The following is a 25,276-nucleotide window of genomic DNA, read 5'->3' as shown; positions in this document are numbered from 1 at the left end:
GTGCAGGGAACATTGCGAAAGGAAGCCACGGCAAAACTTAGAGTCCCCATTAAATTTGTCCGGCAAGGACAGGCGGAGGCTAGGAGTGGCCACTCGCTGCGGAAGGGGTGCAGGAGCTGGCGGAGGAGATGGTTGTTGCTGCTGTAGTTGAGACTGAACTTGCTGTAGCTGTGACTGTTGCTGCTGTAGCTGCGACTGGAGTTGCTGTGTCATGGTGGTCAAGTACGACAGCTGGTGCTCTTGACGGGCTTGCTGGGCGACCACCGTGGTGAGGTCGGCGACAACTGGCAGAGGAACTTCAGCGGGATCCATGGCCGGATCTACTGTCGCGATGCCGGCTGGCAGGTAGTGGATCCTCTGTGCCAGAGAGGGATTGGCGAGGACCGTGCTAGTGGATCGGTTCTAAGTCACTACTGGTTTTCACCAGAGCCCGCCGCAAAGCGGGATGGTCTTGCTGCGGCGGTAGTGACCAGGTCGTATCCACTAGCAACGGCTCACCTCTCTGACTGCTGAAGATAGGCGAGGTACAAGGGAGTAGGCAGAAGCAAGGTCGGACGTAGCAGAAGGTCGGGGGCAGGCGGCAAGGTTCGTAGTCAGGGTGGATAGCAGAAGTTCTGGTACACAGGCTTTAGACACACAAAACGCTTTCACTAGGCACAAGGGCAACAAGATCCGGCAAGGGAGTGCAAGGGAGGAGCTCAGATATAGCCAGGGAGCAGGTGGGAGCCAATTAAGCTAATTGGACCAGGCACCAATCATTGGTGCACTGGCCCTTTAAGTCTCAGGGAGCTGGCGCGCGCGCGCCCTAGAGAGCGGAGCCGCGCGCGCCAGCACATGACAGCAGGAGACGGGAACGGGTAAGTGACCTGGGATGCGATTCGCGAGCGGGCGCGTCCCGCTGTGCGAATCGCATCCCCGACGGCCATGACAGGGCAGCGCTCCCGGTCAGCGGGACCGACCGGGGCGCTGCGGAGAGAGAGACGCCGTACGCGCTCCGGGGAGGAGCGGGGACCCGGAGCGCTAGGCGTAACACCAATCCACCCACCAGCGACGGTACGCCACGCAGGTATCCCCACTCATGGACCGGCTACACCAGATTCCACATCCAGTCGAGACAGGGGACCAATCCCTCCGCAGCCTCCGGCACCAACTCTTGAAAACGCCCCCACTGAAAACGAGAGAGAGCATCAGCGACATCATTAGCAGCCCCAGGAACATGCAGAGCAACAAAGTGGGAATTCAGCTCAAGCCCCTTCAAAACTAGCCTACGCAGCAGACTAACCACAGGCGGAGAATTCGCCGTCTGTCCGTTAATGGCTTGGACCACCCCCATATTGTCGCAGTGGAAACACACCTTTCTACATTTCAACGAATCGCCCCAAATCTCCACTGCAACAACAATGGGAAATAGTAGGGATCGACCTATATCGTTTTTTTAGGGCCGATACCGATAATCGGTGGAGGTTACGGCCGATAGCCGATAACTTATACCGATATTCCGGTATAAGTTATCGGCTATTTATCCCCCCGCGACACCGCTGCAGATCATTGATTTAAAGCGGGCACTTTAAATCAATGCACTGCAGTGGCTTTTGCGGTGCTATAGGCCGCCGCAGCCACCACCCGCTTCTCTCCCCCTACCTGTCAGGGTGGTCCGAGCCATCCATCCTTCCTGTAGTTTCCGGGGGCGTTCCGGGTGAAGGGTGAACCGGTCCGGGCTGTCCTTCTTCTCCGGCGGTCATCTTCTCCGCTCCGGGCAGGCTCCGGCCTAGTACGCTGCATAGACGCCGCCCGTGCGCAGCGACGCACCTGACGTCACGGCGTAGCGGGGTCTATGCAGCTGCTAGGCCGGAGCCTGCCCGGAGTGGAGAAGATGACCGCCGGAGAAGAAGGACAGCCCGGACCGGTTCACCCGGGACGCCCCCGGACACTACAGGAACGATGGATGACCCGGACCACCCCCATTATGGGTAAGTTAAATTTTTTTTATTGACTCGGAGGGTGGGGGAGCGGCCCGACCGGTATAGCGGTATGGGCAAAAATCCATACCAGTATACCGCCCAGCACTACGGTGGGGGGTGCGACGCGGTGCGGTGGGTCGGGGGGGCGGTCGCGGTGTGGTGGGGGCGATATGGGGGGTGGGGCATTATCGGCTTATCGGAAAGGTCATTGCCGATACCGATAATGCCCAAAATCGTGATTATCGGCCGATAATATCGGCCATACCGATAATCGGTCGATCCCTAGGAAATAGCTCCAACAGTGCCAAGTTCCTCGTCAGCCCGGCCGTCCTCCAAGCCTCAGGCCAGAAACCCACACACCATTCACCCCCCAAGTAAGCTCCGAACCCACAACTACCCGCAGCGTCCGTAAAGAGATCCAGGTCCCCATTAGAAACCGGCTTGTCCATGATGAGCGACCGGCCGTTGTACCGGCTTAAAAAGTCGCTCCAAACCCCCAAATCCTCCCACAAGTCTGCGGAAAGGCGAATGAAATGGTGCGGCTGCACCACCCCAGCCGTAGCCACTGCCAAGCGGCGGCAGAACACCCTCCCCATAGGCATGATCCTACAGGCAAAATTCAACCTCCCCAAGAGCACCTGGATCTCCTGCAACCTCAGTTTCCTAGCCCGACGCCCATGTTCCACCACCAGTTTCAACTCCCCAAGCTTGTCTGAGGCAACCTGCATTCCATAGCCACCGTATCTATAGCTATCCCTAAAAACGTAACAACTTAACTGTCTTAACTGTCTTATCGGCGGCCAGCGGAACTGTCTTATCGGGGGCCAGCGGAACCCCGAACCAGGCCGCCACCCGCTCCATGGCTTGTAGCAAGAAAGCACAAACCAAGGACCCCGCTGGACCGACAAACAAGAAGTCATCCAGGTAATGCAGAACAGAATTAACCCGGGACTCCTGCTTAACTACCCACTCCAAAAACGAACTAAAGTGCTCAAAATAGGAGCAGGAAACCGAACACCCCATGGGGAGGCAAAGGTCAACAAAATACTCCCCCTCCAAGCAGCAACTCAACAGGTGGAAACTATTCGGATGTACCGGAAGAAGGCGGAAAGCGGCCTCAATGTCCGTCTTTGCCAGCAATGTCCCCGCACCGTATCGCCTCACCCATACCAGGACGGCATCAAAAGACGTGTACGACACAGCACAAAGTGCCGGATCAATCCCGTCATTCACCGACTCACCCGCCGGGTGGGAGAGATGATGAATGAGGCAAAACTTATTGGGTTCCTTCTTAGGTACCAGCCCCAACGGGGAAATCCGCAAATCAGGCAACGGCGGGGAACCAAATGGCCCCGCCATGCAGCCTAACTGCACCTCCTTGAACAATTTTTCCTCAACCAACCTTGGTCGGAGCCGAGCGGAAAACAAATTCCGCACTGCCCCTACCGAAACACCCGCAACACTAGGAATATGAAAACCTTCCGAAAACCCCTTACGCAGTAACTCCGCTGCAGCCCTATTTGGGTAACGGTCGAGGAAAGGCGCCATCCTTTCCACTGCCACCGGCGTCGCCCCTCTTAAAGTCAGCATTGCCGGCTTTCCCGCCTCCCTTTTTGAAACATCGTGACAGGCCATGTGCCCCGCCACACCTGGAACACTCGTGCCGAAATCGGCACTCCGTCCCGAATTTACAATTCCCCTCATTAAATTGCCAGCATACCCTTTTTGCACCCCCCCCCCCCCCGGACCTAGCTGGGCCTGGCGCCCCGCCCCCTTCCCAAACTGCTGACCCGCCCGCGGGGGGGCCATCAGCCTCATCCACAAACCTATATCCTTGTGGTCCCACCGCAAAGAGGGGCGTACCGCCATCCTCTGCTGAAATTGTTCATCATAACGCAGCCAGGCGGTCCCGCCATTGGTACGATATGCCTCCCCTATCGCATCCATGTAGCAGAAAAGGCCAGAACAGTGTTCCGGTGCTTTTTCCTCCACTACACCGGCCAGGATAGCAAATGCCTGCAGCCAGTTAGAAAAAGAGCGCGGAATCAAACGATACCGCCTCCTGCACTATACTGTTATATTGTAATGAGACCCTTTGCAGAGCATTACACTGTACCGTATACTGCAAGGGCACCATATACCCCGCAGAGCACTGCAGCACAAAGCAAAAGTTATATTTGAAACGATTCTTTGCAAAGCAGTGCACCACACTGCATACAGCAAACGTTATATTGAGCATTGCACTATACTTTAGATTAACGATAGCAGACAAGCTGACAGGACCGCCTACCGAGCGGCCATGCAGAGAACTGGGCAGCTGCCGCAACCTGTCCCAAGGGCATAGACAATTGTAGCTGTGCGGGTGGTCAACATGCTGCCATGAGGCAGCTAGCAGGCTGCGTGAGATGCTGAGGCCGCGCCACCCCCAGCACGATTTAACTCACCTGCTTGCCGCTCCTGGACTCCACTACCGCTGCGGGCAGAGCCAGCCAGAACCATACCTGCCCTATATTACCTTATAATCAGAGTGAGACACAGCATCCCCAGATAAGACAGCCAGCGGAGCTGCCAGGTATGCCGCGCCTGCACCCCCCAAGCCAGACTCATGATGAGCGAGGCCTCGGCACCGTGAGCAGCAGCTCTGAAGATTTTGCAGATTTGTCGTGGAAATATTAAGTTGTCACCTTGCCTTCATATTGTGCGATATGGCGTAGATTCATGTGTTGTCGACTGACCACACATGGTCCCTGCAGATGTGGGGTTTTTTTGTTGATGGCACATGGAAGTGTCATATCTTCTGTAGGCTGAATCACCTTGTAACCTAATGCTGACTGTATGTATGGGCGTGGCTCTGTACTATGGGAGTGTATGGGCGTGGCTCTGTACTATGGGAGTGTATGGGCGTGGCTCTGTACTATGGGAGTGTATGGGTGTGGCTCTGTACTATGGGAGTGTATGGGTGTGGCTCTGTACTATGGGAGTGTATGGGTGTGGCTCTGTACTATGGGAGTGTATGGGTGTGGCTCTGTACTATGGGAGTGGCTATTGAAAACCCTCCTTTTGTTGTCTACATAAATAAACTGAACACTGAGCTCCTCCAGGGATTTCTTGCTATGCTGGAGGAGAAATCAGTTGTTGGACCACTGACTCTGTCTGTCTGTGTTTTTTCAACTATTGCAAATTCACTATCCCTGGCAGACCACTGAGCCCGAATTATTACAAGACTGGATTTTCTACAACAGATTCAAACCCAGATGCAGGAAGCAGAGATTCCACAAACGACACGTGCTCCGCCCCTGTAGGAGAGGGGGAAGTTATATACACACGCCCCCACCTGTTCCCAATAAGGCCCACCTGGAAATGCAAGGAGCGATCAATTACTTCCGCCCCTCGCACAAATACAGCCCTGCAGGCTTAAGACATACCCACATACACACTCCCCCCATACACCCACATGTGGGGCCATATTGTAGGAATTACAGGCAGATGTCTTCAGGGTTTGATGCCTTCCTCCCCCACACGACCTCTAAAGCAGCAATGTAAACAGGACAAAGTTCTGAGTAACTTTTTTTTCTTAAGCCCCTTTCACACTATACATTCATCCGTTTTAAGGATCCGTTATAATGTTCCGTTATGAAAACCCTAAAAATCGGCCGTTACAAAATCCCATTATAGTCTATGGGATTTTTACATTATCTGTTTTAACCCGTCATAGCCCGTTATTAATAACAGCCATTATTTTGTGATGGGAGAAAGTAACGGGATATATAGTGCACGCACTATTTCTTTCCTTCTTTCTCCGGTCACAAAACAGTGAATCAGTGTTCGGACCATGTGCACTATTTTTCGGTTGATTCAAAAGCCGGTCTGCTGCTAATGCCATCTGGCCATTGAAATGAATAGCATCCACTGTCCCGTGTTGCTGTATACATCAGCATCCTGTTTTTGGTGGAATGCCAACTGATAGTCTAACGAGATGTGGTGTCCCAGCACCAATAGCTGCCCTGTGGCTTTGGAGTGTCTCGGGCAGCTAGGTAGCGTACGGTGTTGGACCCACTCAAAGGACTTACTGTAAGATTAATTATGTTCATACTTTATTGCACAAATAATATATTTTTCTAAATTAATTATCTTACTGTTATATGTAGATGTGTTTTCTATGTTACTGTAACTTTAAATGAGAGCAGTGAACCCCATGTTACCCTGCCTGCCAATGAGAACCCCTAAAGTCTCCCCTGTATAGTGTAGGGGGGGGGGAAGGAGTTTTTCAGGTTAGTGAAGTCTCTAAATCTTAGAGAGCTGGCGCGCGCGCGCCCTAAGGAGCGGAGCCGCGCACGCCAGGACGTGACAGCCGGGGACCGGGACAGGTGAGTAGCTTGGGATGCGATTCGCGAGCGGGCGCGTCCCGCTATGCGAATCGCATCCCCGCCGGCAGTGTCAGTGCAGCGCTCCCGGTCAGCGGGTCTGACCGGGGCGCTGCAGATAGGGGAACACCGCGAGCGCTCCGGGAAGGAGCAGGGACCCGGAGCGCTCGGCGTAGCAATCGGCTTATTGGCAAGGTAATTGCCGATAGCGATAATGCCCAAAATCGTGATTATCGGCCGATAATATCGGCCATACCGATAATCGGTCGATCCCTAATTAGGACATATACGGCAGGGACCTTAGAAGAGTGGCCGGCCGGCTGCATCTATACTTTATACAGGATGATCGCAGCTGATGTCTAGAGTGACATCAGCTGTGATCATTTCTACTACTACTCCCAACATGGAGCACACTGTGCTCCATGATGGGAGCTGTAGTACTTTTACAGATCGCAACAGGTGTCAGAGGTGACGCTTGTTGCAATCTATTAATGCAGGTACTACAGCTCCCATCATGGAGCAGTGTGTGCTCCATGTTGGGGGTAGTAGTAGAAATGATCACAGCTGATGTCACTCTAGACATCAGCTGCGATCATCCTGTTTAAAGTATAGATCCGGCCGGCCGCTCTTCTAAGGTCCCTGCCGTATATGTCCTAATATTGATATTTCCCAGACATTTGTGATTGGCTAGAACCCTCTGGCCAATCACATCTCAGCGGGAAATAAGAATATTTTTAAATATACGGCAGTACAGGGGACCAGAGGAGAGCGGCCAGCCTATACAGTATACTGGAGGATCGCCGCAGCTGACAAATGTGACAGCCGGGGCAATCTGACAGTGAGTCAAAGTACTACTACTCCTATCATGGAACAGTGTGGTCCATGCTGGGAGAAGTAGTACTACCTAAAAATGAATAAAAAAGTTAGACACTCACATACACTATGTTTTTATAATTGTCGGATACATTTTAGTGCCCTGCCCGCCCACATAAATTGCTTACTGTTTCAAAATTAAATAAAATTTCTTTACAAAAAAATATACATTTCGTTAGATACAATTTTTTTCTAACACTAATGTATATTTTTTATAATTTTTTTTTATGTTACCCTATGAAATTTAAATAAAAAAGGTATCTTCCTCACTTTTTTGGATCGCTAAAGTCCAAAAGATCCTTTGGAAGATCCTTTTTTGTGGATGAAAAACTATACGGTATTGTAATGTTTTTTCACACTTTTTTGGGTTGGTTTCCATAAAGGGTAGGTACACACACAGCTATTTGTTAAAGTTCTTGACAGCTTTTTATTCCGTTTTTTCCAGCAGGGAGATCTACCTTTATATACAATAAACAGGAAACTAGATCCAGCAACTCACCGCCGTGATGACTGAGCAAATGGAGGCACAACGAGGAGGCAGGTGGACAGGTGGATGTTACGGGAGATCTATCTTTATATTTGCCATTTACCTTTATTAATCCATTTCTGACTTAAAAAATGCATGAAAATCTTGCACATAAAGCTGTATGTGAAACCCTCCAATGTCGTTTTCTGTAGCAAAAAAGGAGATAATGGGGGGGGGGGGGGGGGGATTTATCAAAGGATTTAGACTGTTTTTTCATGTCTAAATTTGTCGCACAGAAAGTCGCAGTGTAAATATGTGTGACTTTTTTGCGACTTTTGCTTTAGAGGATTTTTAGAACATGATGCATTCTAATCTATTTTAGACGGAAAAATGCATTGGTGCTGAATTTATCAAAAGCGACTTTTCAGCGACAAGTCGCGTCGGCTTAAAGGGGTACTCCGGCGCTAAAACATCTTATCCCCTATCCAAAGGATAGGGGATAAGATGCCTGACCGCGGGGGTCCCGCCGCTGGGGACCCCGTGATCTTCCATGCCGCACCCCGCTAGATTACTAGCAATCACAGGGACGGAGCATAGTGACGTAACATCTCCGCCCCGTGTGATGTCACGGCTCCGCCCCCTCATTGCAAGCCTATGGAGGGGGCGTGACAGAGAAGATAAGAGTGTTATCTAAAGGGAGGATAACAAAGTGCACGGGCTGGGGATGTATAGACTGCAGGGGAATAAATCTCGGACTGGGGATGATTTCTATGTGTGAAGGGGGGGGGGGGGGACTCCTGAATGACACATGCTGGGAGTTGTAGTCCCTGTTATGTGTGTGTGTGTGCTAGCCTCCAGCTGTTGCAAAGCTACCACTCCCAGCATGCCTAGACAGACTTTGGGCATGCTGGGAGTTGTAGATTTGCAACAGCTAGAGGCACACTGGTTGGGAATCACTGTTCTAGCCTATTCAGCATACACATCATGTTACACCAGTGTTTCCAAACCAGTGTGCCTCCAGCTTTTGTAAAACTACAACTTCCAGCATGCCCTGACTGCCTTTGGGCTTGCTTGGAGTTGTAGTTTTGCAGCAGATTACTTGGGTGTCAGGCCGGAGATCCTGGTGGTCCCTGCGGCTGGTCTTCCAGCGATATGACATTTTACCCCTATACTATGGATTAGGGATATGATGTCTAGGGGCAGAGTACCCCCTTTAAATTCAGAGACCTGTGTATTTCTTGATTTTAATGTTATATTCCATCTATGATTAAGTGACAATGTAGGGGCTGGGTGGTAGGCCCCACATATTGTTGTTTATACCTGCACTCTATTAGATATAGAATACTGTATAATATAGATGGATGGACAGTTTATATAATATTTAATAGAGAACATTTCACCCGACACATGAGAATGAAAATTGCCAACTGTGTCCTGTATCATTTGGTAGTATTTCTTAAAGCTAATGTTTTGTAGACAGATGGCTACCATGCAGCATTGGGCACCATAGTCAATAGTCTATAGATGCTATATGACAGAGCTTCCCATATCCACAGCACCCGTCTCTACATGGCGCTGGGTTACACACGGGAGACGGTGCTGTGGAGAATGAAGTCCAAGAATTCAACACTCTCCTTACTAAAATGACTTGTGAAACTGATTACACCAAGGGTTAACATTAAAGTATGATGAAATAAAAAAGGGTCCACAATATCCACTACCTCTCTGTTCTAAATAAATATGGGGTCATCTAGGTATTGTTAAATAACACTACATTGGATGTCCACCTATGGTGGCTATCAATGAAAATGTTTTCAAAAGCCCCACATAGACAGTGATGATGATGATCAAGACGACCATGATGACCAACCAGTATAGTTCCAGCTGCCTCTGAAAAGCTGGAAAGAATGGTGATCTGTATTGCTATAGTACACTGACAGCCATATTGACATCATGAAGGAAACAGATGAGTACAGATAAAAGAAACTTCCAGAAGGTCAACTGTCACTGCAGCACTCCACCAATATGGTTGCAAAGATACACTTAAAGACTGTGAAAAATAAGATTCTCTGGTTAAAATTTATATTTTTTTATACATACATTAAAAAAAACCAATATATATATATATATATATATATATATATATATATATATATAATATATTTCTATCTATTCCTCCACTTACTGAAGTATAAAATCCAGTTGATGACATCACAATGACATCATGACGGTTCTATTCAGACAGACGAAGCTGATGACTTTCCCTCATTCACTTGCTACTACTTACTCAGGAAAGTTACATGTGAGTGCTCACTTGCGATTTCTGCGATTCTAGAGATATTTTTCTTCGCATTCTTCATACAATGAAGGCAACAAAGAAGAGAAATCATTTAGAAAAAGAAGGAGAGAAGAAGGAGAACAAAACTGCCATCGAGCAGAGAGATAATGGCCAGGAGACTAAGAAACCAAAAAAGAACAGGTTCTTAGGTTACCTGCGAAACGCCGGAACCTGGATGAGAAAAACTTCTGACCAAGAAAAGAGAAGTTTGAGTGAACTCCCAGGACCCAGCAACATTCATGTGTTGGACAGCAAAGGTAGGACCTCTTGTAATAATCAGGGACTGGAGAAAGCTAAGAAAAGGCCAAGTGTCTTAGCCCATCTGCAGACGCCATGGAAGTGGCTTGCTGACCTAAAATGGAGAGGATCATATGTACTCAATGAGGAAACTCCAGACATTTCCTCTGAACCAGGTCACAAGGAATCAGCACATGAAGCCAAGAAATGTCCAAGGGTCTCCTTAGTCAAGCTACAGGCACCTTGGAAGTGGCTTGCTGACCTAAAATGGAGAGGATCATATGTACTCAATGAGGAAACTCCAGACATTTCCTCTGAACCAGGTCACAAGGAATCAGCACATGAAGCCAAGAAATGTCCAAGGGTCTCGTTAGTCAAGCTACAGGCACCTTGGAAGTGGCTTGCTGATCTAAAATGGAGAGCATCATATGTGGTCAGAGAGGAAATCCCAGGACCAAGTACATGTAAAGAGCAGCAAAAAGATGATGAGGGGGATCATACCATCCTACAGCCTGGTACGTCATCTAAAACAGTCCCCCTATCACTACACTGCTTCACTTTACATAGTATACTTGGGAAAGGAGGTTATGGCAAAGTCTACTTAGGAAGAGACATCATACGAAAAGAATATGTGGCCATTAAAGAAACAAACAAGAAGTGGTTCACAAGATATGGACACACGTTCATAGAGCGCCATGTCCTCCAACTCTCCCACCAGTGCCCTTATTTAATCCATGGCCTGGCAGCCTTCCAATCACTAAGAAGTGTCTACTATGTTATGGAGGTGGCCACCAGAGGGGATCTGAATGACTTTATCCTAAGGTACAGTCCTCTTGGTGTCAGAACAGCTAAATTTATCACAGCTGAGGTGGTTTGTGGCGTACAGTTCTTACACAGTAAAGACATTGTCCATAGGGACCTCAAACCCGGAAACATTCTTCTAACCCAAGATGGCCACATCAAAATAACAGATTTTGGCCTTGCTGCGAGAGATGTATTCCTGAAGATCAGAGGTACACCGGGGTATGCAGCCCCAGAACTTGTAAAGAACAAGGCACATGGGAGAGGGGTGGACTACTATTCCATTGGCGTCATCCTCTATAAAATGCTAACTGGACGCCTTACAGTTTACATGATAAATGATCATGATGCATTTTACCCATGGTTCCTGACTCCTGACTCAGTAGACATCATAAGAGGACTGCTTTGTAAAGACCAGTTTCAGAGGTTAGGAGTTACATGCAACATCAGGACACATCAGTTTTTTGCAGACATTAACTGGAATGATGTGGAAGCCAGAAGGATGAGACCACCAGCAAACATGACGGCAGCTCCTGCTATGATTTACCCAAATGCTGAAGAAACTGGGCACCTTGTGGAACAACCATTGGAAATCACAGCTAAAACTCACAAGATCTTTAATGATTTTAGCTTTGTGTGTCCTGCATGGTCGGATTATTATCATCCTGTCATCATTCAGACTGAGGACAATCGGATGGGTAAAAGGCTATTCAGGAAGAAAAAACCCTAATACCCTAACCCCATCCATTTTCTACCATATTTGCTGTCAATAAAGGCTGTGGCTGCCACCATTTGTATATGTGTTTCTTTATAATGATGGTTAGGAAGCTGGGGACATTACAACACTACATTATATGCATGTGTCTATATGGCTAATACCCCAAGTATCCCAAAGGGAGATATTGGGGGAGATTTATCAAAACCTGTCCAGAGGAAAAGTTGCCCAGTTGCCCATAGCAACCAATCAGCTTGCTTCTTTCCTTTTTAACAAGGCCTCTGCAAAAATTAAAGAAGCAATCTGATTGGTTACTATGGGCTATGGGCAACTTTTCCGATGCGACAGGGCGGGAGAATGTGACAGGGGGGGGGGGGGAGAATGTGGTAAGGGGGAGAATGTGAAAGAGGGGGGGAGATTGTGACCGAGGAGGAGGGAGAATGTGACGGGGGAGAATGTGAAGGGGGGGGGGGGGAAGTGGGGAGGGGGGGAGAAGTGGGGAGGGGGGGAGAAGTGGGGCGGGTTTTTTTTTGGGGGGGGAATAAGACATGGGGGAGATTGTGACGGGGGGAAGTGGCAGGGCGAGAGATTGGGACAAGGGGGAGAATGTGACGGGGGAGGATGTGACGGGGGGGGATGTGAAAGGTGGAGGAGGATGTTACAAGAGGGGGGAGAATGTACGGGGGGGAGAATGTGACTGGGGCGAATGTGATGGGGGGGGGGGAGATGTGATATGGGGGAGAATGTGATAAAATAGGTGGATAGATGTGGAATGGGGGAGATTGGACATGAAATGGGGGGATTTGACCATTTATTTATTATATCACATCACATATTGAAATCGCAATATTGAGGCCCATAATCGCAATCGCACATTTTCCCAATATCGTGCAGCCCCAATATATACATATCACACTCTAGGCCGGAAGAAGCGCAACTAGCGCAAAACTTCGCCGGCAGTCGCCTCGCTTCTGAGCGCCCTGCTTTGTGTCTGAGATCGGGTTGTCTGTTGTTGCCAGAGGAGTCGAGCTACTGCAGCCCTGCGGTGAGTGCGGGTACCCAGTTTGTTCTTTTGTTGGTACTTGATTTGTGACTTTGCGCTTCTTTGGGCCCCAGAACCATAAGGACTCACAGGCACTAGGAATCTCCTCCTACCCAGGGACAGACCATTACTGACAGCTGCTCACTATTAGTGACTGCGGTCTGAGCTCTCTTGTTACAAACTACTACAGTGCCCTCTTCTCTTGTTCAGTAATCTTATACACACACACATATATATATATATATATATGTATATGTTTTTTTATTTTCTTTTTTACGTTATTCACTTTTTATTACCTGTACCAGTATTCCTGATAGGCAGTGTAAGAGTCACCTTATAGTTACCACCCACACTGAATTTAGATCTATAAGCTATGCAGCACTGCCATCTACTGACATTTTTGGGGTACTGCTAAGGATAAGTTTTGCATAGAAGATTCCAGAACACAGAGACAAGATCTGTTTTTTTAGCCTCTGTATACACCCAGTGTAACTGGAGATCAGAGTTAGGCTGGAACTCCACTAAGGTTTTTTTGTTGTTGCAAAAACGCCATTAAAAAAGCCAATTTTCCCGCACAGCGTTTTTTCAGTGAAAAAACGCCGCGTCCAGATGTTAGCTACAAGTCAATAGTAAGCTGCAAAATGCCAGATTCACTTGGCATTTTTCAGTTTGGCATTTTTTTTTATCCTTTTGGCGTTTTTCAGCAATTTTGGACTCAGAGGCTGGATTTTCAAAACGTCCGACATAACTTAGTTTGGTGTTTTTTGCCCTGAAATCGTGGCGTTTTCCTCCCATAGAAGTTTATGGGAGAGCAAAAACGCCAAGAAAAACGCCATGTTGGTTTTAAATTTTGCGTTTTTGCAGGCGGTTTTTATTCTTTTTTGGACTTTTTTAGAAATACCTTTTTTATTAAAATTTTGTAGGGTACCCTAAAAAAATTATAAAAAAGATATAGTAGTGATGGAAAAAATTGTATCTAACGAAATGTGTCTTTTTTATTCCGAAAGGTTTATAAATTTTTAAACAGGGATCAATTTATGTGGGCAAGTAAAGCACTAAAAATGTAACCGACAATAATAAAAATGTAGTGTGTGTGTGTTTTGCACTTTTTGTTTTACATATTTTAGGCAGTACTACTACTCCCAGCATGGAACACACTGTTCCATGATGGGAGCAGTAGTACCTGTACTTATTGACAGATCGCCCGTTGTGATCCTCCTGTATAATGTATAGATGCAGCTGCTCTACTATGGTCCCCTGCACTGACGTATATATACACACATTCATATTTCCCGCAGAGAGCTGTTATTGGCCAGATGGTTCCAGCCTATCACAGCTCTAGGAATATGTATATATATATACAGCAGTGCAGGGGACCATAGAAGAGCGGCCGCATCTATACATTATACAGGAGGAGCGCAGCGGGTGTCAGTAGTGATACCCGCTGTGATCATTCCTTAACTACAAGTACTACTACTCCCAACATGGAGTACACTCTGCTCCATGCTGGGAGCCTCTAGTACCTGCATTAACCTCTTAAGGACCCAGGGCGTATGGATACGCCCTCACACCCTGGGCCTTAAGGACCCAGGGCGTACTAGTACGCCCTGGCGTTTTCCGGTCTCTGCCGCTCGCCGGGCAGAGATCGGAACTGGATGCCTGCTGAAATCCTTCAGCAGGCATCCAGGGCAAACGCCGAGGGGGGCCATGTAGGCCCCCCATGTCGGCGATCGCCGCAAATCGCAAGGGAAATCGCCCTTGCGATCTGCGGCGATACCGGGCTGATCGGGTCTCTGGGACCCGACCGCCCGGTAATTTCGCATGATCCCGGCTGTCACAGACAGCCAGGACCATGCTAAAGCATAGGAGCGAGGTGGCAAACCTGCCACCTCCTCCTATTCCCTGCGATCTGTCGGTTAACTAACCGACCAATCGCAGGGGGGGGCGGTTACTTCCTCCCGTCCTGCCCGGCCCCTGAAAGTCCGGAGAGGACGGGAGGAAGACCGGAGGACGCTGCGGGGGATGGGGGAGTGCTGGGTACCGGCCCCGGTACTTACCTCGTCCCTGAAGACCCGGATCCCGGCGAGGAAGATGGCGGCGGCGGCGACAGGTGAGTAGATCTTCAGCCGCGGCCGGGCCCTTTACAGCAATGCACGTCGCCGTAAAGCGACATGCATTGCTGTATTGGGACCCTGTAAACTACAACTCCCAGCATGCCCAGACAGCCCTTGGCGTCTGGGCATGCTGGGAGTTGCAGTTTTGCAACATCTGGAGGTCCACAGTTTGGAGACCACTGTGCCCTTCCAGATGTTGCAAAACTACACATCCTCAGCATGCCCTTACTGTCCAGGCATGCTGGGAGTTGTAGTTCTGTAACATCTGGCCCTTCAGATGTTGCAGAACTACAACTCCCAGCATGCCTGGACAGTTTTGGCATACTGGGAGTTGTAGTTTTGCAACATCTGGAAGGGCACAGATTGAGAACCACTGTATTAGTGGTCTGCAAACTGTAGTCCTCCAGATGTTGCAAAACTAGAACTCCAAGCATGCTGGGAGTTGTAGTTTGGCAACATCTGGCTCTTAAGATGTTGCTGAACTACTACTCCCAGCATGCCTGAGAATGCTGAGAGTTGTGGTTTTGCAACAACTGGTGGCACACTGGTTGGGAAACATTGTCTGTTTCCTAACTCAGTGTTTCCCAACCCGTGTGCCTCCAGCTGTTGCAAAACTATAACTACCAGCATGCACTGATAGACTGTGCATGCTGGGAGTTGTAGTTTTGCAACAGCTGGAGGTCCCCCCCTGTGAATGTACAGGGTACATTCACATGGGCAGGGGGCTTACAGTGAGTATCAGGCTGCAAGTTTGCGATGCAGCAAATTTTGCGCGGCAGCTCAAACTCGCTGTAACCCCCCGCCCATGTGACTGTACCCTAAAAACACTACACTACACTAACACAAAATAAAATAAAAATTAAAAAACACTACATATACACATACCCCTACACAGCCCCCCTCCCTCCCCAATAAAAATGAAAAACGTCTGGTACGCCACTGTTTCCAAAATGGAGCCTCCAGCTGTTGCAAAACAACAACTCCCAGTATTGCTGGACAGCCGTTGACTGTCCAAGCATGCTGGGAGTTTTGCAACAGCTGGAGGCACCCTGTTTGGGAATCACTGGCGTAGAATACCCCTATGTCCACCCCTATGCAAGTCCCTAATTTAGGCCTCAAATGCGCACGGCGCTCTCACTTTGGAGCCCTGTCGTATTTCAGGGCAACAGTTTAGGGTCACATATGGGGTATCGCCGTACTCGGGAGAAATTGCCTAACAAATTTTGGGGGGCTTTTTCTCCTTTCACCCCTTAGGAAAATGTGAAGTTGGGATCTACACCAGCATGTTAGTGTAAAAAAATAAATTTTTTACACTAACATGCTGGTGTTGCCCTATACTTTTCATTTTGACAAGAGGTAAAAGGGAAAAAAGTCCCCAAAATTTGTAATGCAATTTCTCCCGACTACGGAGATACCCCATATGTGGGCGCAAAGTGCTCTGGGGGCGCACAACAAGGCCCAGAAGGGAGAGTGCGCCATGTACATTTGAGGTGATTTGCACAGGGGTGGCTGATTGTTACAGCGGTTTTGACAAACGCAAAAAAAACTAAACCCCACATGTGACCCCATTTTGGAAACTACACCCCTCATGGAATGTAATGAGGGGTGCAGTGAGAATTTACCCCCCACTGGTGTCTGACGGATCTTTGGAACAGTGGGCTGTGCAAATTAAAAATGTTGTACAGCCCACTGTTCCAAAGATCTGACAGACACCAGTGGGGGTAAATGCTCACTGTACCCCTTGTTAGGTTCCTCAAGGGGTCTAGTTTCCAAAATGGTATGCCATGTGGGGTTTATTTTGCTGTCCTGGCACCATATGGGCTTCCTAAATGCGAAGTGCCCCCCGAGCAAAATTTGCTCTCAAAAAGCCAAATATGACTCCTTCTCTTCTGAGCATTGTAGTTCGCTCGTAGTGCACTTCAGGTCAACTTATGGGGTACCTCCATACTCAGAAGAGATGGGGTTTCAAATTTTGGGGGGTATTTTTTGCTATTAACCCTTGCAAAAATGTGAAATTTGGGGGGAAACACCCATTTTAATAACATTTTTTATTTTTTTTGTTACGTATGTAAATGTCGTGAAACCCGTGTGGGGTATTAAGGCTCACTTTATTCCTTGTTACGTTCCTTAAGGGGTCTAGTTTCCAAAATGGTATGCCATGTGGGTATTTTTTGCTGTCCTGGCACTATAGGGGCTTCCTATATGGGACATGCCCCCGAGCAAAATTTGCTCTCAAAAAGCCAAATATGACTCCTTCTCTTCTGAGCATTGTAGTTCGCTCGTAGTGCACTTCAGGTCAACTTATGGGGTACCTCCATACTCAGAAGAGATGGGGTTACAAATTTTGGGGGGTATTTTCTGCTATTAACCCTTGCAAAAATGTGAAATTTGGGGGGAATCACACATTTTAGTGAAATTTTATTTTATTTTTTTACATATGCAAAAGTCGTGAAACACATGTGGGGTATTAAGGCTCACTTTATTCCTTGTTACGTTCCTCAAGGGGTCTTGTTTCCAAAATGGTATGGCATGTGGGTATTTTTTGCTGTGCTGGCACCATAGGGGCTTCCTAAATGCAACATGCCCCCCAAAAACCATTTCAGAAAAACGTACTCTCCAAAATCCCCTTGTCACTCCTTCGGTTCTGAGCCCTCTACTGCGCCCACCGAACACTTTACATAAACATTTGAGGTATGTGCTTACTCGAGAGAAATTGGGATACAAATATAAGTATACATTTTCTCCTTTTACCCCTCGTAAAAATTCAAAAATTGGGTCTACAAGAACATGCGAGTGTAAAAAATGAAGATTGTGAATTTTCTCCTTCACTTTTCTGCTATTCCTGTGAAACACTTAAAGGGTTAAAAGGCTGACCGAATATCATTTTGTATACTTTGGGGGGTGCAGTTTTTATAATGGGGTCATTTGTGGGGTATTTCTAAGATGAAGACCCTTCAAATCCACTTCAAACCTGAACTGGTCCCTGAGTTTGGAAATTTTGTGAAAAATCGGAAAATTGCTGCTGAACTTTGAAGCCCTCTGGTGTCTTCCAAAAGTAAAAACTTGTCAATTTTATGATGCAAACATAAAGTAGACATATTGTATATGTGAAAAAAAAATGTAAAATATTTTGAATATCCATTTTCCTTACAAACAGAGAGCTTCAAAGTTAGAAATATGCAAAATTTTCAAATTTTTCATCAAATTTTCAAATTTTTCACCAAGAAAGGATGCAAGTTACAAATTTTTTTTTACCACTATGTTAAAGTAAAATATGTCACAAAAAAACAATCTCGGGATCAGATTGATAACTAAAAGCATTCCAGAGTTATTAATGTTTAAAGTGACAGTGGTCAGATGTTCAAAAAATGGCCGGGTCCTAAGGTGTAAAATGGCTGGGTCCTTAAGAGGTTAATAGACAGATCGTATCATGTGTCAGAAATTCCACTCGCTGCGATCTGTCTATTAATGCAGGTACAACAGCTCCCAGCATAGAGCAGAGTGTACTCCATGTTGGGAGTAGTAGTACCTGCAATAAGGGCCAGGTCACAGAGGATGTCACTTCTCCTGACACCCGCTGCGATCCTCCTGATGTGAATGTCGGGATCAGCTGCTCTCAGGGCTACAGAGCCAGGAGAACAGCTGATGTTGAGCCGTAGGTATACATCGTATATCTACTGCCCAGCAAGAACTTACAGTGAGCCTGCAATGTTTATACAGTATACACATTGCTGGCTCACTTAACCCCTTGCTGAGCTGTGCGCTATGGCAAACACAGCAAGGAAAGAGTTAACTTACACTGCTGGACAGTGTAGGTTAACCCTTTGGGTGGTATACACTATATACAGCTATCTATAGATAGCTGTATATAGTGTATACAGAAGATGAAGTCCGCTTACTTCCCTCGAGTCCCGGGCAGGTCCGTATAGCTCCCCCCCTAGTGATGACATCATTAGGGGGCGGAGCTACAGAAGGGAACCAGGCTAGTAAATCTGAAGCTCCGTTCACATTGTCTGTTTTGTATAATGTGAACAGACCCTTCCGGCAGTGTCTACCCAGACAGGGAGACTCCAGCTGTTGCTAAACTACAACCCCCAGCATGCTCGGACAGCCAAAGGCTGTCTGGGCATGCTGGGAGTTATAGTTTTGCACCAATTGGTTGCTCCCTGTTTGGGTAGACATTGCATTATGGGTGCTCTCCCCAGTGGACAGCACCAAAAATGTCATAAGCAATTTTTTGTGTTTTCTTTCTTCTCGTTTCAGATCCGTGTATGCAGAGGATTACGGCGGATTCGATGGATTACGGCAGATTATTTTTTTCTTTTAATAAAATGGTTAACGAGGGCTGTGGGAGAGTGTTTTTTTAAAATTAAATAATTTTTACAATGTGTTTTTTTTATTTTTTATTGAATTTCCAGGCTTAGTAGTGGAAGCCGGTTTTATTGATGGACTCCATTACTAAGCCAGGGCTTAGCGCTAGCCCCAAAAACAGCTAGCGCTAACCGCCAATTATTGCCCCGGTACCCACCGTCACAGGGGTGCCGTATGAAAATACGGGGAACCCTATGTGTTTTTTTATTTTATTTAAATAAATAAATTAAATAAAAACACATAGGGTTTCCCGTATTTTCATTCTCAGCACAATACCAACCAAACAGCAACAGCCTGACGTTACCAGGGTGGGCGAGAACCTTTGTTACTTGCCCTCCCCAGCCTAAATAACGCCAGCCTGTTACTGCCTAGGCCCAGGAGCAGCATTTTTGACTCTCCGAGCCTGTTGGTACCAGCTCTCCCCTACACCCCTGTGGTGTTGGGTACCGGGGTAATAATTGGCGGATAGCGCTAGCTGTTTTTTGGGCTAGCGATAAGCCCTGGCTTAGTAATGGATTCCGTCAATAAGACCAGCTTCCACTACTAAGTCTGAAAATTCAATTAAAAAAAACACAACACATTGGAAAAAATTATTTTATTTTAAAAAACACTCCTCCACAGCCCTCGTTAACCATTTTATTAAAATAAAAAAAATAAAAAATCCACCGTAATCCATCGAATCCGCCGTAATCCTCTGCATACACCGATCTGAAATGAGATGAAAAAAAACACAAAAAATTGGTTATATATTTGGCGCTGTCCGCTGGGGAGAGCACCCATAATGCAATGTTACCCCAACAGGAAGCCTTTGGCTGTGGGCATGCTGGGAGTTGTAGTTTAGCAACAGCTGGAGTCTCCCTGTCTGGGTATACACTGCCAGAAGAGTCTGTTCACATTATACAAAACGGACAATGTGAACAGAGCTTCAGATTTACTAGCCTGGTTCCCTTCTGTAGCTCCGCCCCCTGATGACATAATGACTAGGGGCGGAGCTACATGGACCCAGCAGGGACAGGGAGCGAGGAAGGTAAGTGGACCTTGTCGTCTTTATACACTATATACAGCTATCTATAGATAGCTGTATATACTGTATACTGCCCAAACGGCTATAGGAGCAGGGAGTCCTGTCAGTCTGGATTTACATGCCCCTCCAATAGAAATGAATGGAGGGGACATAGTATGACATCAGTAGGGGGCCTGGCAGTGATGGCTAGGGTTGCCACCCTGCCGGTATTTTACCGGCACAGCCGGTATTTTCATCTACATTCCGGGCTGTGCAGGTAAGTTTGGATGAAAAATACCGGCCATGCAATGGCCGGTATTTTTCATTCACTGACAGGGGCGGACGGAGCAGCATCCCCAGAAGAGCACTGCTTTCATGACCGGCCGTACAATGCCCAGGTCTGACACCAGCAGCCTGTGACAGGGAGAGCTCCGTGCGATGACAGGAAGAGACTGTACAGTGCTGGGGAGGGGGCGTGCACCTCCTGTCTCCCCCTCCCCCTCCTTCTCTCTGCCCCGTGCAGTCTTACAACCCTCCATAGGCAGAGCAGGGAGGGGAGAGGCCGTGTATTCTGTCTCCCTCTGCAGCGCAGGGCGGGTGAGTGTCTGTGTGTATATGTGTGTGTGTATATATGTGTCTGTGTATACATGTGTCTGTGTGTATACATGTGTCTGTGTGTATATATGTGTCTGTGTATATATATGTGTCTGTGTATATATATGTGTCTGTATACATGTGTCTGTGTATGTGTCTCTATGTGTCTGTGTATATATGTGTGTGTGTGTGTGTGTGTAGGGGGGGGGGGGGGTAAACTGCCTAATCGGGGGGACAACTATGCTGCCTAATCTGGGGGACAACTGGGGTACAACTATGCTGCCTAATCTGGGGGACAACTATGCTGCCTAATCTGGGGGACAACTATGCTGCCTAATCTGGGGGACAACTATGCTGCCTAATCTGGGGGACAACTATGCTGCCTAATCTGGGGGACAAGTATGCTGCCTAATCTGGGGGACAAGTATGCTGCCTAATCTGGGGGACAACTGGGGTACAACTATGCTCCTAATCTGGGGGACAACTTGGGTACAACTATGCTCCTAATCTGGGGGACAACTGGGGTACAACTATGCTCCTAATCTGGGGGACAACTATGCTCCTAATCTGGGGGACAACTATGCTCCTAATCTGGGGGACAACTATGCTTCCTAATCTGGGGGACAACTATGCTCCTAATCTGGGGGACAACTATGCTGCCTAATCTGGGGGACAACTATGCTCCTAACCTGGGGGACAACTATGCTCCTAATCTGGGGGACAACTATGCTGCCTAATCTGGGGGACAACTATGCTCCTAATCTGGGGGACAACTATGCTCCTAATCTGGGGGACAACTATGCTGCCTGATCTGGGGAAAAACTACCCGGCCCTCCACAATATTTTTAGTTTCTCATGTGGCCCCATGGGATAAATAATTGCCCACCCCATTCCTCCTCAACCCCGGACATTCCTTAACCTGGAGCCGCCCGGGGAAAGGAGAAAGTGAAGACAAGAGACTGGTGAGACCTCTCTGCAAAATTGTGTATTTAATGCAGTGTTTCCCAACCAGGGTGCCTCCAGCTGTTGCAAAACTATTACTCCCAGCATGCCCAGACAGCCTTTGGCTGTCCGGGCATGCTGGGAGTTGTAGTTTTGCAATAGCTGGAGGCACCCTGGTTGGGAAACACTGATTTAATGTTTTAATGTATGAAACTATCTGCTGCGCTCTGTATCTAATCCTGTCATGTGCGATACTGTCTGCTGAGCCTGTGTATCTAATTCTGTCATGTGGTATATGAGCCTGTGTATCTAATCCTGTCATGTGCGATACTGCCTGATGAGCCTGTGTATCTAATCCTGTCATGTGCGATACTGTCTGCTGAGCCTGTGTATCTAATCCTGTCATGTGTGATACTGTGAGCTGAGCCTGTGCATCTAATCCTGTCATGTGTGATACTGTCTGCTGAGCCTGTGCATCTAATCCTGTCATGTGTGATACTGTCTGCTGAGCCTGTGTATCTAATCCTGTCATGTGTGATACTGTCTGATTAGCCTGTTTATCTGACGTTGCGCAGGGGGACGTCACTCGTCATCAGAGAGAGCCAGCGTTGCTGTCGCGCACCACCACTTCCGCCGCTGCTGGCATAAATAGGGTTTTGGTAGGTATTCTCTAAATGTAATTTTTTTTGTGCGATATAGGAAAATTCCCCCCACATATATATTGTATCCCTCCAATCCCCTATGCCATTTCTTAAACCCCCCTCCCATCCCCCATGCCATTTCTTAAACCCCTGATCCCTCAGCCCCTGTGCAATCTGGCCCCTCCCCTTTTGTAGCTCCACCCCCACATAGCCACACCCATGACCGGTATTTTTCTGAGGGAAAGGTGGCAACCCTAGTGATGGCATGTCCCTGTCTCGGAGGCAGCGCCCCGGGGGCTGCACCAATATTGTGGGGGTCCCAAGCAGCAGGACCCCTGCGATCATACATCTCATATCAAAGTAAGCACAGACCACTACCAGACATAGTTAGGTGCCCAATCTTTTTCCTTTGCAGTGTATTTTCTAGACTTTCTTGCACACTAATGAGCAGTTCTGTTAACCTCAACATGTATTGTACCTAAAATGTAGACATATTGTAGGGCATCTCTGCACTAATATAAAAGCTAAGTAACTGATGACCATGACTGGTATTGAAAGTATAGATGGGTGAACTCTAACATAGACAAATAGGACTGACCTTCACCCACTCCTCCACATCTCCGTCCTCTATGACCTCCAGTCTTTCACCTTGAGTGATGGTCAGTTCATCAGCCTGGGCTCCCTGTACAGAACACAGAAGGGAAATCATTCCAGGCAATAGGTTAGCTATGAAACCCAACTCATTCTCCCAGAAATTCAGATTTAAGAAGTCATTTAAAAATCTGTTTCACTTTCTGGCACCAGCAGATTTAAAAAAAGAAAATGTTCTCCACCGGAGTACCCCTTAAGGCTCTTTTCACCTTCAGGACCCAGCTCTTTTTTGCAAATCTGACCACTGTCACTTTAAGCATTAATAACTCTGGGATGCTTTTACTTTTCATTCTGATTCCAAGAATGTTTTTTTGTGACATTTTCTACTTTATGTTAGTTGTAAATTTTCGTCGATACTTGCATCAAAAATTGAGGAAAATTTTGAAAATTTTGCATTTTTTTTTACTTTGAAACTCTCTGCTTATAAGGAAAATGGATATTCCAAACGAATTATATATTGATTCACATATACAATATGTCTCTGTTACGCCGAGCGCTCCGGGTCCCCGCTCCTCCCCGGAGCGCTCGCTACACTTCCCTCACTGCAGCGCCCCGGTCGGTTCCACGGACCCGGGGCGCTGCGTTACCACCTCCGGCCGGGATGCGATTCGCGATGCGGGTAGCGCCCGCTCGCGATGCGCACCCCGGCTCCCGTACCTTACTCGCTCCCCGTCAGTTCTGTCCCGGCGCGCGCGGCCCCGCTCCCTAGGGCGCGCGCGCGCCGGGTCTTTGCGATTTAAAGGGCCACTGCACCGCTGATTGGTGCAGTGGTTCCAATTAGTGTTTACACCTGTGCACTTCCCTATATCACCTCACTTCCCCTTCACTCCCTCGCCGGATCTTGTTGCCCTAGTGCCAGTGAAAGCGTTCCTTGTGTGTTCCTTGCCTGTGATTCCAGACCTTCTGCCGTTGCCCCTGACTACGATCCTTGCTGCCTGCCCCGACCTTCTGCTACGTCCGACCTTGCTTCTGTCTACTCCCTTGTACCGCGCCTATCTTCAGCAGCCAGAGAGGTTGAGCCGTTGCTAGGGGATACGACCTGGTCACTACCGCCGCAGCAAGACCATCCCGCTTTGCGGCGGGCTCTGGTGAAAACCAGTAGTGACTTAGAACCGATCCTCTAGCACGGTCCACGCCAATCCCTCTCTGGCACAGAGGATCCACCACCTGCCAGCCGGCATCGTGACAGTAGATCCGGCCATGGATCCCGCTGAAGTTCCTCTGCCAGTTGTCGCTGACCTCACCACGGTGGTCGCCCAGCAGTCACAACAGATTGCGCAACAAGGCCAACAGCTGTCTCAACTGACTGTTATGCTACAACAGTTACTACCACAGCTCCAGCAATCATCTCCTCCGCCAGCTCCTGTACCTCCTCCGCAGCGAGTGGCCGCTTCTGGAATACGACTATCCTTGCCGGATAAATTTGATGGGGACTCTAAGTTTTGCCGTGGCTTTCTTTCCCAATGTTCATTACACTTGGAGATGATGTCGGACCAGTTCCCCACTGAAAGGTCTAAGGTGGCTTTCGTAGTCAGCCTGCTGTCTGGAAAAGCCCTGGCTTGGGCCACACCGCTCTGGGACCGCAATGACCCCGTCACTGCCTCTGTACACTCCTTCTTCTCGGAAATTCGAAGTGTCTTTGAGGAACCTGCCCGAGCCTCTTCTGCTGAGACTGCCCTGTTGAACCTGGTCCAGGGTAATTCTTCCGTTGGCGAGTATGCCGTACAGTTCCGTACCCTTGCTTCAGAATTATCCTGGAATAATGAGGCACTCTGCGCGACCTTTAAAAAAGGCCTATCCAGCAACATTAAAGATGTTCTGGCCGCACGAGAAATCCCTGCTAACCTACATGAACTCATCCATCTTGCCACTCGCATTGACATGCGTTTTTCCGAACGGCGTCAGGAGCTCCGCCAGGATATGGACTCTGTTCGCACGAGGCGTTTCTTCTCCCCGGCTCCTCTCTCCTCTGGTCCCCTGCAATCTGTTCCTGTGCCTCCCGCCGTGGAGGCTATGCAGGTCGACCGGTCTCGCCTGACACCCCAAGAGAGGACACGACGCCGCATGGAGAATCTCTGCCTGTACTGTGCTAGTACCGAACACTTCCTGAAGGATTGTCCTATCCGTCCTCCCCGCCTGGAAAGACGTCCGCTGACTCCGCAC

At 48.2% G+C, this 25,276-nt stretch overlaps 2 protein-coding genes across 9 annotated transcripts in view; one reads left to right on the top strand and one right to left on the bottom strand.

The window, feature by feature from the left end:
• LOC130267319 (zona pellucida sperm-binding protein 4-like) overlaps positions 1–25,276 on the bottom strand; it is a 63,737-nt gene that overhangs the window by 27,287 nt on the left and 11,174 nt on the right. For 5 of the 8 annotated variants that reach the window (XM_056516883.1, XM_056516880.1, XM_056516884.1 and 2 more), the window contains exon 2: positions 23,061–23,144. Coding sequence is in view for 3 of the 8 variants with exons in the window: in XM_056516876.1 (XP_056372851.1) it covers positions 9,535–9,619 (85 nt within the window). In the remaining 5 variants the exon portion in view is untranslated. Of the gene's footprint in view, positions 1–7,788; positions 7,871–9,534; positions 9,715–23,060; positions 23,145–25,276 lie in introns of all 8 variants that reach the window. The other 3 variants (XM_056516876.1, XM_056516877.1, XM_056516879.1) reach the window with 2 other exon arrangements.
• The window catches only part of LOC130267318 (zona pellucida sperm-binding protein 4-like), a 112,936-nt gene continuing 95,305 nt past the window's right edge, over positions 7,646–25,276 (top strand). The window contains exon 1 of the mRNA XM_056516868.1: positions 7,646–7,747. Coding sequence (XP_056372843.1) covers positions 7,705–7,747 — 43 coding nt within the window. The 5' untranslated portion in view covers positions 7,646–7,704. The remainder of the gene's footprint in view (positions 7,748–25,276) is intronic.

This window comes from Hyla sarda, chromosome 4 (genome assembly GCF_029499605.1).
Source record: "Hyla sarda isolate aHylSar1 chromosome 4, aHylSar1.hap1, whole genome shotgun sequence".
In the NCBI taxonomy this organism is placed as follows: Eukaryota; Metazoa; Chordata; class Amphibia; order Anura; family Hylidae; genus Hyla; species Hyla sarda.
This window is presented reverse-complemented; position numbering and strand designations above follow the sequence as displayed.